General features: G+C 53.7%; 4 protein-coding genes across 4 annotated transcripts; all 4 read left to right on the forward strand.

Annotated features, from left to right (window-relative positions):
- The first annotated feature begins 2,143 nt into the window (after window positions 1–2,143).
- Window positions 2,144–4,579, forward strand: B0T26DRAFT_446870 (uncharacterized protein). Its single transcript, XM_060435077.1, has 3 exons — window positions 2,144–2,913; window positions 2,977–4,314; window positions 4,371–4,579. The coding sequence occupies exons 1-3, from the start codon at window positions 2,383–2,385 to the stop codon at window positions 4,497–4,499; spliced, it is 1,998 nt and encodes a 665-aa protein (XP_060291384.1). The 5' UTR covers window positions 2,144–2,382; the 3' UTR covers window positions 4,500–4,579.
- A 2,184-nt stretch (window positions 4,580–6,763) lies between these two features.
- On the forward strand, window positions 6,764–6,999 carry B0T26DRAFT_755811 (uncharacterized protein; the record flags this gene model as incomplete). Its single annotated transcript, XM_060446010.1, has 2 exons — window positions 6,764–6,913; window positions 6,976–6,999. The coding sequence occupies 2 exons, from the start codon at window positions 6,764–6,766 to the stop codon at window positions 6,997–6,999; spliced, it is 174 nt and encodes a 57-aa protein (XP_060291385.1).
- Window positions 7,000–7,229: 230 nt separating this feature from the next.
- Window positions 7,230–8,345, forward strand: B0T26DRAFT_446881 (uncharacterized protein). The gene is made up of 2 exons (XM_060435078.1): window positions 7,230–7,393; window positions 7,494–8,345. Exon 2 carries the CDS (start codon window positions 7,589–7,591, stop codon window positions 8,306–8,308), a length of 720 nt encoding a protein of 239 aa, XP_060291386.1. The 5' UTR covers window positions 7,230–7,393; window positions 7,494–7,588; the 3' UTR covers window positions 8,309–8,345.
- Window positions 8,346–10,053: 1,708 nt separating this feature from the next.
- B0T26DRAFT_446907 (uncharacterized protein) lies at window positions 10,054–11,695 on the forward strand. Its single transcript, XM_060435079.1, has 2 exons — window positions 10,054–10,465; window positions 10,540–11,695. The coding sequence occupies exons 1-2, from the start codon at window positions 10,414–10,416 to the stop codon at window positions 11,337–11,339; spliced, it is 852 nt and encodes a 283-aa protein (XP_060291387.1). The 5' UTR covers window positions 10,054–10,413; the 3' UTR covers window positions 11,340–11,695.
- Window positions 11,696–12,097: the final 402 nt, after the last annotated feature.

Here is a 12,097-nt window from a genome sequence, read left to right on the forward strand (position 1 = left end):
ACCCTTTCACGCAGAGTACTCAACGCAGACTCGTTGAAATTATTGAGCTGAGTTAGTTAGCGTATGCCTGAACAGGTCCTCTGAATAGGGCCCCATTGGGAGAGTTCCATTCCGGGTAGGATTAGTTGGGCTGCTATTAGGTTTCTGTTGGAAAGCTGGCTCCAAAGTCGGCCAAAAATTGGTTCAATGCAACAGTCTGATTGTGTGTAAAGTCTTGGGGTAAGTCCTGGGGACCTCCCAGCTGGGGACCCCGTTTTACCCTGAAAAAGGAGGGGTTTTTCTGGGCTAGGCCCAGAAGGTTGCCCTGCATGCGCCTGCAGGCCAGACTGCCGGCGAATTCCGGGCTTGGTCAGGACCTCGAAAATCCAACAGTTTCACCCCGCAGAACCCGAAAACTTGCAACAGCTTCTCTTGAGTTATTCTTCCAATGTCCTTAGTACTCTTATTCTGAATCCTTCATTATTGAGAGACCTTGGCCGCAAACTAGGTGGCAGTCTCTTCTTCTGCCGAAGACGCGAGAAAGCGAGGTAATGAGCTCTACAAAAAGGGTCGTCTTGGTGTTGGTGAATGAGTCGTCATTCGCCAAAAGATCCGGCATCTGACAGGAAACGTGTTCAGCTGAAGTGGAATACAAGGCGGCAGCAGACCTTGCACCAGATGACCCAAGTCCTCTTGCTAATCTGTCCAGCGTTAAATTTGAACTGGGCCAGTACAGCAGTGCTATTGTGTACATTCTCAAGGCCCTTGAACTGGCAGGCAGGCTCGAATCTGAGGGGGATCGGATCCGCAACAAAAAGACGCTTTACGAGCGTCTGATCAAATGCTACATGCATGAACTGCAACTTGACGAGGCTCGAATGACGCTGGATGATATATCCGATGAGACGCTTGAAATTTCTATTCGCCATACACTAGATTCCTGTCAGAAACACTGCACCCGATTGTGTGTGACATTGATGGGGATTGCAAGTGTGTGAATTGTATTGCATTTGTGTCCTCTCACTCTCTGCTAGAGGCAGAGATATCCAGATGGTGATGCACGATTATCAAGACGTATTATTTGAGACGGTCCTGATAGGAGGTTGGTTGAGGCTATGATGGGGATGGGGGCAGACTACTTCAACTAGGACCGCCCGTAGTTCTGGGAATATCTTTAGCGTCTCTGGGAGAACCTAGACTATGATGAATCACACGTTTCAATCAAATTGTGACGCATTAGTCACATCAACCGGCTCTTCTACTCTTCTACTACGCCGGCCTCGAATTGGTGTAGTGTGGAATTAAGATACTCGCTTCGCCCCCTAAACTACGGACACCGTCATCTTGTCAGGACTCACACAAGCAGTCATACGTCTTATGAAAGGAGAGGTTGAGAGGTTTGATGCGGCCAAGTCGATAGACAGAAGCAGCTTCAGATGTCGGCTACTCTTCCATAGCTTTTCGGTAAGCGCTAAGCCATTCATGTTGCGCACAATGCAGCTTGAAATTGAAGTGTCTCCCCTCTTCTGTCTTGCAGGAAAAAGAGAGAAGACAAGGATCTATTTATCTGTAAGGAAAGAGCACTCCAGGCACCCGGTATACGCTTACCCTGTTTGCGCCCGCCACCTGTAACTAACTAGTCCAGGCGCCCGGCCTAGGCGCCACCAACTGGCCTAAACACCCGGCCAGATTGAACTACCGTCAGCAGGGCATTATTACGTAACAATTCATCCACCGCGGTGTGAAGAGCCAGAAAAACAGCGGACCGCTAGCTATATTCCGTGTCTGCGATATTGCTGACAATGGGCAGAAAGATTTCCGACACAATAGCTATGACGTGATTGTAACACTGATTTTTTTCTTTCTCCATGTAATGCACCGGTGTGCGCGACGGACTGGCAGTGCATAAGAGTAAGAGAGATTTTTGTGGGCTAAAGCTGCTCCATTGGAATTGTCTGTGGTTCTCCGACCTCTCAGGAGCCGAAAACATGTGTGTGTGTGCGGGTGGAAAACTCTTCCCGCATCCCTGGCCGCCAAGAGGAGCTAAGGCTGGCCCAGCAACTACCACAACAGAGATCGATACTAGGAAACTGCTAGAGGCGGAGCTATGTGACTAATAAACGAGCGACACCATAACATTATCGTAACCCTGTGCTTACGTAACCACCACTTGGTGCTGTGTAACCCGAATCAGGCTGCTGGGCGGCGTTCGTCACAGGATGCAGATTTTGCACGCCATTTGCCTCACGGACGGCGCTCCATCCAACACATCAGGTTTCATGCGCCATTTACCATCGCATTCATTCCACGTCGCGTACCAGGAATGATATCTGCGGCCGTGACATAACACTAAGCGTCCTCGATCCAAATGAGACGGGGTGCGTTATCCAGACCACGCCAGAGATGGATCGCTGGCGCCCGGATCCGCCAGGCACTATCAATCCAGCAAAGCTGCTGCCGGGAGCCGCAGTAGGCCCTGATGCCTTTGAAAGCGTTGACATCTTAGAGCGCCGTGCGTCTCTTCCTTCTCTAGCACAGGCGAGTTCCGAAGATGCCGATCAAAGCATTCCACTCCCCACTGCGCATACTCCGCCGAGGCCTCGCAGGCATATTCCTCTTTCCCGTATATCTTCAGATTGGGACGACAAGCGTGAAATGGCGGCCTGTCGCACCTCCTGGCAAGATCATGAGAAGTACCGGGCCGAATTTGAGAAACTTCAAGTCCTTAAACCCCCTACAAGGATAAGACTTACCACACACCACGGCAGCTTTCGAGAGCAAACAGGGCACTGGGCGAGAACACGGATTTCGCCTGACCCGGGAGCCAGCCCCGATGGTTCCGTCGTAATAGATACGCACACATCGTCGATATATGACGCCTATCTCTTATGTGCCGACGTCATGAGGAGTATAAATAACTTTCATAGGCACCAGGTACGACATTTTGCTGTTGCAGAAATCCCGCTGCCTCTTGTTAATCTGTACGATGCTTAACAGATCGTATATGATTCCGAGTCCAAAGTGTACACTCTCTGGACCCGAGAGGGTCGCGTGGGGCTTGCAGGAGTACCTAGACAAGTAATGCATTCGACCGACCTTAAGGCAGTGGCCACTAGGTTTCGCAAGATATTCCGTGACAGGACAGGCGTAACCTGGCAAAGAAGATTCGAAGCGCCGCCCTCTGGCCGGGAGGGGCACTTCACCTTTGTTGCTCTTGACTATCGCATTGCCAGTCTTCGTTCCTATCGACTCCCCGACTACTCTGTGGTTAGCAGCAACGTCAACGAGGAAGTTCGTGATCTGATGGAATTCATGCTCTACGGCGGTCCCATACAGCAAGAAAAGAACCACGGCCTCACCACCAGCACACTAGCGCCGCTGTCGCCATCGAAATTCAGCGCCCCTTACGAACAGCTCAGCAGCTGGAGCACCTTCCTCGCCTTCAAAATCCTCGACGGCATCTGCAAAATTGTCGACTCAAGCCAGCAGATCCACTGGAAAGCCATCCTGCGCGCCACGTCCCGCTACCGAAGCCAGATTCCTTTCTGTGCAGGCGCAGCCGGCCGGTGCCCTACCATCTCCAGTTACCACGCCATCTTCCTTGAGCTCAAGCTCCTCCACTCGCTCTGGCCACGCCCGGAAACGGCCGCTCTGCTCACCGAGATACACTGCCGCGGCAACGCGCAGCTCAGCGCGCACAAATCGCTCGCGCAGCCGCTTTACCGGGCCTACTCCTCTCTCCGCCACGGATTCAGACGCCTGACGGATTCTGGCGAGTTCCGGGGAATACGGGCCTATCTTGACAACTCATGTCACGCGAGTCACAACTTGAAGATAGAACTCCAGGATATCTACCGCGTCTTTGTCAAGAATAACCTGCCCAACCCGTACCGGGATTGGATTGAAGCCGTTCCGCCCGTGGTAAAACAAGCAGAAGGAGAGATGGAGCGTTTGCTGTTGTGGCATGGAACGCCAGCAGATAGTCTCGTGGGAATTCTGGACACGGGACTGCAGATACGGAGGCCCGGGGCGACGTTTACAGGAACCATGTTTGGGAACGGGATCTATCTAGCTGACGTGGCGAGCAAATCGGCGGGATACTGTAGACATCGGATTTGGAATGGGGAAGCGGTGTTGTTGCTTTGTGAGGCAGATGTCGGCACTAGCAGAATGAGGAGTCGGGTGAGTATTCCGAATGGCCACCAGGTTGTGGAGATGTCTGCTGGGAAGCACAGGTGTATTGAAGGTGTGGGGACGATCGTGCCGAGCGGCTGGATGCGAATCTGGTGGGATATGGAAGGACCGCCATATAGTGGTGGCGGGTCGGTTTCTATGGTATGTTTTCCTTCTTTCGGTCGTGAACAGCTGACTTTACTAATCGCTCTAGATAGCCCAATATTGCGGCTCCTTACACCAACACTTTTACACCCGGCGGGCTAATCTTTAACGAGTATGTAATTTACAGCCCCTCCCATCTGCTCATTCGTTATCTCTTGCGGGTCAAGATCAAGGGCAGCTAGAGCTGGGCTAGGCTAGTGGGACTCTCAATTAAAGAGTCACACGGCGTGAGGAGTGAGCGTTTAGTGCTGTTAAACATGGCTTGCTATCTCCTCTATGAAATTAAATAAGCGGTTCTCAGCCCCACCGATGATGGTGCGAGGTTTCTGCTGGAATGCGGGGCACAGTGACGGGTGAGCAGTTTGTCATATGCTGCTAGCAGAGTGGGATAATGAGAACCACAACACACAGAACGCGCAGGCTGGTAAAATATCCAAACCAATCACAACCGGGGCAAAGGCTTACCTACCTAAAACCGGAAGATACAATATGTTGAACTGCGGGCTCCTGGCAGGTCTGTAGTACAGCACTTGCACAAGGTTGCTACCGTGGGCTCGGTACGGTAGCAGGGCGAAGCGGAAGCGGTGGCGCTGACTGACTGCCTCAGGGATCGAGTGCAGGGTAGGTCGACGGTTGACTGTAGGAAACTCTGCCCTGTGGTCAAGTACAATAGTGGTCTGCGTGAGCCACTGAGGGAAGTAGGTTGACTATCACGGCTCAGTCAACGTAAGGAGACAGGGTTGCAGTAATCATTGCTGAATTCGTAGAATCTAAAGATGAAGAAGGAAGCTATGGCAGAGACCGCGCAGGACGCAGGGAAATAGGTGGTTGTGGGCCACGTGCCATGTCATGCACGGGCCATGCCGTGACAATTTGACGGACTGTCTGAGATTCGTTGGAAACCGTGAGAGGAGAAATAAGCAAAAGGGGGGTCGAGGGCTGGGGGTCATTCGGTTGACAACTTTTTAAGGACTGCGGGGTAAATTTGTGGCTTGTGTGGTTTTGCAGGATGCACTTGTAGCCGTGAGGTACCGAGGGGGCAATAACTACCTAACACAGCTAGAACTGGCCCAGCTGACTTATAACGCTGCCTGACCGGCCGCCTTCACCAAAGCCTTCAGTCTCACCCGCCCCGCTGCAATACGGAAGGCTCAGTCCAGCGGACTACATGGTAATTCCCCTCTCGGCGAACAAGAATCGAGAACCTGCCCACGAGGGTGGTCAGCTGTCGTGAAAATTAAGAATATGGGTTTCCGCGGCCCGCGCTTCGAACCCAGATAGCTGCAGCGACGTTTGCACGCTTGTGGAGTGGGCGAAGCGGTGGTCCTCACTGCCCCACCCATTCAACAACATCGAGCATTTGCTGCGCGTCGCACGCTGCAGTGAAAACTTCAGCAAATCAGAGAGGCCCTCTACCCCGCTTGAGGGGGGCTTTGTCTCAAATCTAGTGGTGCTGAGTGGACGCCATGGCGCTAAGCTAGCGTGGAGCAGCTTTGTGGCTGTTAGGCAGCAGTTGGGAAACTGTGCTCCTAAAGAGGGCCTCCAGGTGTTTTCACCTTCCCCAAGCACCCGTGGCAAAGGGCCTCGGCACACCTCGCACTGGGAGACAAGACGAGAGCTTATACGGAGAGACGAAAGTTTAGAGCGACAACCGAGCAGGACCTGATGGAACGATCCTCAGCAAAGACCTTCCTGCGGCGCCCGGCCACGCGCCGCGACTTTGAGATCGCCCTCATTTGCGCGCTCCCCCTCGAGGCCGACGCCGTCGACGCCCTCTTTCGACCACCACGACGTTGACTGCATTTGTTGAGCGGTTGCCTATTGACGGGTTGGAGAGTGCCAATCGCGCCTTGCGCATCTTCAGCCCGTCGCAGATTGGCGGAAATGCCCTTGCCCTATCGAACGAATACGCGCATTCCTGCATTACTCGCCGTCATTAACCTAGCGCCAATTGCTGCCTAATGTCCCGAGACTAGAATTTCCCCGGAATTCCCTCGCCACAACCCAACCCATTTCACCCACCCACCTACTCCTGCCCACGCAAACCGAACCTGGGGTATCCCCTACCGGCGCTCGCCTCCCTGCAACAGCCGGAAGTTTAAGGGCAAGACCTTATGCCAGCCGAGTTAGCCATATCAAGCTATCGCCAAGGCATCTAAGAGGAAGAGACAGGCCTGCACTTCGGTTGACAGGGCAGGGAGTAGAATACGCACTTTACCCGCAGCGATTCAAGGTGAACCAAAATCTGGGCAGCACGGATGCCCCAACATGTAAGCTAACATCTTTCAGGAGTTGTCCGGAACAAATGCTCCGCCGTGTAAGTAGAGGAGCGCCCACTTGATAAGAAGATGTAATCGAGGTTCGTCCTGGCCGGGAAGGCGCAATTCTCCCGGTTCTCGACCCGACATCCATTTTTCAGACAGTCGGCCGCAGTTCACCGCCCACCATGAGCATCAACACCAACCAGCTTGACCCGTGCCACCATCCGCTGCAGGCAGTGGCCACGGCCATTGGCGCTGTCGCCGGCGAGCAGCGCGGACCCCGCGTCAGCCACATGCAGAGTGCCAACGAGGGCCCAGCCGACATCATCGCTAAGGTCTCGGGGGCAGGCCCGGCGGCAAGCGGGAGGACGACGGCCTGTACTTTACTAACAACGAGGGCATCCCCTTCTCGGGCCCATAGATTTGTCGTGGGAGGCCTGGTGAATAACGGGTAGCTGACAGACGTGCAAACAGGTGTCACAGTAAGACTGTTGGCGGAATCCCCGTGGCCAGCGACGTCTTTCTGTTCCAGTATGTAGCATACTCATTGACGACATCTTGTATCTGTGCTAGGGTTCTCACAAATAAAACAGCCATTACACCATCCCAAAACCCACAAAGAGAATTTCTATTTCGCCCTTCGGAGCTGAGCGGCTGCCACTTCAAGCCAAGCTAGGCTAAGAAAGCAGCAGTGCAGCATTTTTTTTTTAAAAAAAAAAAAATTAGGCAAAGCCCCCCTGTGGCTGCTTTTTTTGCAACATGTTATATGCAGCACGCAGGAGCGGGAATCTTCGGCCGAGGTGGTGCGACTTGAGGTAAGGAATAACGCAGGCTTCGAACACAAAAAAATTCAAGACACTACCTAAGTTCTCTAGTAAGGGACAGGATGGATTCTTGCTAACGGCTCGTCGCCAGATTATACCACTGCGCGAGTCCCTTATCCTCCACGGATATATGAGAGCACCCTGAAGGCCATTTCAATCTGTCAAGAGAGGAGCACGGACAAGAGCATGGCACTTCCACTCTCAGTGCGCATTGAGACAATAGAAGTGCGCATGCGTCTCGCCGCAAAGCCAGCCCAAACTAAACTTTTTGTCGTTCTTGGGCGCCAGCAGCTCGTCCTCGAGCGCGAGGATATTTGCGTCCACGTCATACTCAAAGAGGTGCTGACACCGCAAGCAACGAGGTTTGAAGAAGAATTCGGGGCTGGTGAAGGGGATGGCATACTCGGTGGAGTGATCGCAGTACTGGCTCTTCGTTTTCTTCCAGTTCGCTATCTCAGCCTTGCGCGCAGCATAGAGGGTGATTGCCTTGCCCTTGTCTTCCTTGGCAGCCAAGTAGGCGTTCTTGGCTTTGACGCTGTAACCCTCAACGTCGAATCCGGGCGTCCAGCGGTGATTGTGTTCCCACTTGAAAAAATCATTGACATCCGGGCACCACTCATAGTGGTCAGTCGAGGTGGTAATGACAAGGGGCCCGCTAGGTGGGGCGTTTGTCGATGGCCTCTTACCGGCACAGATAAAGATAGACGAGGGCGCAATCGTCGCGTGCTCCCGGTATCTAGCCCACACGTCTTGGGCGAGCCCGTACAGGTTCAGCTTCTTGAGGCTCTCTTGAATCTTGTCTATTGTTTGGGGTGGTCAAGGTTAGGTTCGATACCTTCACATCAAGCATCAGAGTTCAGACATACCTGCGCTTATCACGGACCAGTCATAAGCCACGACTCGTAGGAGCAGTTCCAAGAGCCCGAGCCGCGGGACCCCAACTACCTTTTCATTCTTCTTCAAGTTGGCCCAAGCAGTTACTGTGACTTCAATCGATTTCCCCATGTTCGGATTCAGCTTCTCAATCGAGGCTTTTGCCGTATGCCAGGCTTGGAAGTTTGCATCATACGCCGCGGTATGATAACCGAGTGCATTTCTAGCCGCGTCTAGGTCCTTTTGTGATATGGCGTTGAAGTCGGTGAGCAGACTCCCAAGGCTCAAAGGGAGAGCCTTGAGCGCATCGCTCAGAACCGCCATGCGTTCCTTGTCGGTCTTGGTGGCCTGAACTTTTTGCTTGAGATTGTCCGCCAGGCGCTGGACTTGGTCGGCCATCTCATGATCGGCCGTAGAGAAACCACCGGTGTTGACACCCAAATCAGCAGCAGCCTTCTCGAGAGATCCCACAACGCTGGTTATGGCTCCCTTGGCGTCGGTTTCCTTTGGCGGTAGTTTGTACGCCGCGATTGACTGGCTGCACGTGGTGAGGAGGCCGCGTACTTGCTTGATCCAGGCCTCGTTGGTGGCTACCACGCCCTCGCACCTGGCCCCGAAAACTCGGAAGACAAAGATGTCAACATAGGCACTCAGCAGGAGGAAGTCATGGGCATCAGGAAGGGCGGCCTCAAAAGCCGTCTTCTCGCCATCGCTTCTGTCGGTACGCGTCAAGCTGCCGCTCAGATCCTCAAGCATGGCTGCGATAACCCGCATGCCTTCTCGAGACAAGGGACCACGGGTCCAGAAGTCTGTGATACCAATTTGCCCTTTTCCAGGCGCCCCGTCGGTGTAGAGGCGGTGATTTTCCTGGAAAACGTGCATGGTGACGACAGGGGCTCTATAGATGCTCTGGGACCATCGTCAGTGAAGCACTTCTAAACAAAGACAGGACACGCATACTGAGAAGTATGGACATTGATCCTGGGGATGATTATACTAACCGCTCGGTTGAAGATTGGAAGTCCTTGGAATTGTTGATCAAGACTGGATTGCAGACCAAATCCAAGTGGCAGATGAAAAGAACAAAGATGTTTTGCATGTGGAGCAAAGAACGAGGGCTGGAGGGAGATGGCGGCCGTGGCGGTTGTTTATGAAGACGGCCGGAAAGGCAATGCACAGTTGATTTTTGAATGTTACCATTGTCGGTTCACATGTTCATCGATGAGGCGGTTCTTGCGGCCATCGTCTACCAAGCCCCTGTATCCCGACCATGATTCAGCTCAGCCAGCCAGAGGCTCGGCACATCCGTAGCTCGGTTACATCACGCGACGCGATAAGCTGATTGTGCTGTTTTTGGCGATCTACTGCCTGTTGATCATGCGGCATAAGATTGAACGAAGGATACTCAGCCTTCCAAGAATGTTACTCGTGAACCGTTTTGGGACCGCATAGACGAGCAAGGTGAACTTTGGTGAGCTGAATAGCCCCTTAGCGTGTTGAGTGCAGGTGTAGCCCGGGTAATCCGTAATTAACTTGCGGTAAGCGGGGAACCCTGGGACCTCCTGCAGAGTCAAGCCATGCTGTCTTGCAGCGACTAGACCTAATGCGAGCTTAAGGAGGTTTAGGGCGGGCTGAGGAAAGTCTGTGGCGAGCTGAACTTTTTTTTTGTTTGGAGCCGACCCCAAAATGGCGTTGTATTCACTGTCAAGTCACCCTGCGGCTTACGGGCTGAATTAGGCGGTCGTGGCGAGATTTGGTCAATCTGCTGATGGGATGCCCATTCATCCTGGCAGAACGTGGCTGGCTGAGCAGGCAGTCGCGACAGCAGCTCTCCCTAGTGGTCACAGCCACTGTGCGGAGAACTTGGACCAAGACAACCTAGACCCTTCCCTTTGGCCAGGCCGGTACAGACTCAAATCTCATTCTAGACGCTTTGCAGCGATCCGCAGTCAATTATCAAGTTAGCCCGAACTCAACGTTTATCCGAGTCCTCAAGCTCTTAGTTTGCTTCCCTCGTTCGACTTGCTTTATTTAAAGCCGCTGTGCTTCACCCCAATAGTTGCGCTGATAGTCCACCATAACCGCATCAAACCAACACAGAGCCTTTTTTTTGTTTTACCAGAACTACTCGCACCATCATGCCACAAGAGGTAGACTACCCGGCGCTCAACAAGGCCGTTGAACAGAACGGTAAGAGCATTCTGAAGAACCCTGCTTGTTCTTTGTACTGCGACGCCAACTAACACGGTCTTGCCCCCACAAAGGCGGACTCTTCGCCTCTATTGCCCTCATCGAAAAAACGACCAACGGCAATGTCAAGGGCTATATGAACTGGCGTGCAAGCCAGAACGTGGCCGCCATGAAGCCTACGACCCCGGCGGACGCCAAGACGCTGGCCAAGACGCTGCAAACCATCGACTTCCGTAACCGAGGCGCCCTGTTCGCAGAACTCCAAACGCTGCGGGAGTTCTCGCCATACCAGCTGGCGACGGACCAGACCCGGGCACTGCTCCTCGTGCCCGCTAGGAGCTCGCTGGTGACTCCGGTCGACCCTGCGCCCGCCCCGCCAAGCACGACCGACGACGACGACCTGCACCCGTTCTACCTCGGTCTGTCGTCCCAGGTTGCGGCAGGCGCCCCAGCCCCCACTGTGCGCGTCCCGCGTGTCGTGCTGCCTCTAGGCCGCCTCGTCTGGCAGGACACCAAGACACCGGGCGGCAGCTCGCGGCAGGCGCCCGACTCCGGGGATACAAACTACATCCTGGTCGTCGACGTGCTAAGCAAAGGCTTCCCCGTCTGGCTCATCTACGACCGCATGCCCTATGACCGCGACCTGGATGACCGCGTCACTATCGATCCGGCAACGCAGCCGCCGGTCTTTGATCCCAGCATTCCCAATGCAGACAGCGTGTGTCTCTGGGACAGCATCGCGACCTCGTGGCCCACGACGCCCACGACGCTGCGGCAGCTGACGGCTAACTTTGGCAAGGGCGGCAGGGAACCGGTCAGGGTTGCTAAGCTCACGAAGCGGGAGGTCGCGACCGCCCTTGCGTCAGTCTCGTAGTTGAATGGTAGTCGGATGTCCTGGCCTTTAAGGAGCTTAGTGCATGGGTGGTTTGAGTGATCTCTCTGTGGGGCATAATGACTTGGTCTTGGCGCTGCCGCTCCAGCTACGCGTATTCCGTTCCAATATGATCTTGAGCTTGAGCCAGTCACAGAACCGGGTTGAAAGTGTGTCATTACCCCGTGAAAGCTTTCCATGGCGGCGTATTACGTCTTTAGCTTGTTGGTGAGCGAGGCTGGCTGGATCAAACTATAAATCTGAAGAAGTGACTCGCTGTCTTTCAAAGAACTGACTCATTGCTCAGCCCAATATATGCATAATGTCCCACCGACTTGGTATTTTCTGCCCGACTAGCCTACTGCGTATAGATTCATACTCCGCTTAACATGTCGCGACTAGGCACTGTCAAAAACAGACAGAGCCTCCAACGCCTCTGATAAGAAAATCCCGCGTTTTGGATCACCCATTTACATCTCTGTCGAGACATCATAGGTAGCACAGACATGTACAATGGCGTCATAATCTGCGGGTGCTAGCAGAAATGGGTTTTTGGCGTGGTGGAGTGCGGGTCGGTGAGACAATCGCCTTGTCGCGGGCGGCCCTCCCTAGCAAGTGTGATAATGGTCCATCTTTGCCTACAGGCGAACTCGAGGTGTCGGTGACTGTCATCCACACCAACTTGTGTCATTGCCACCGACAAGAGCACACCTTGACGGGCACAGCAAAATCGTCTTATCTCTTGGGGCTTGGAGCGGTCT

The sequence above is a fragment of the Lasiosphaeria miniovina genome, assembly GCF_030549165.1.
Source record: "Lasiosphaeria miniovina strain SMH2392-1A chromosome Unknown B0T26scaffold_7, whole genome shotgun sequence".
Lineage (NCBI taxonomy): Eukaryota > Fungi > Ascomycota > Sordariomycetes > Sordariales > Lasiosphaeriaceae > Lasiosphaeria > Lasiosphaeria miniovina.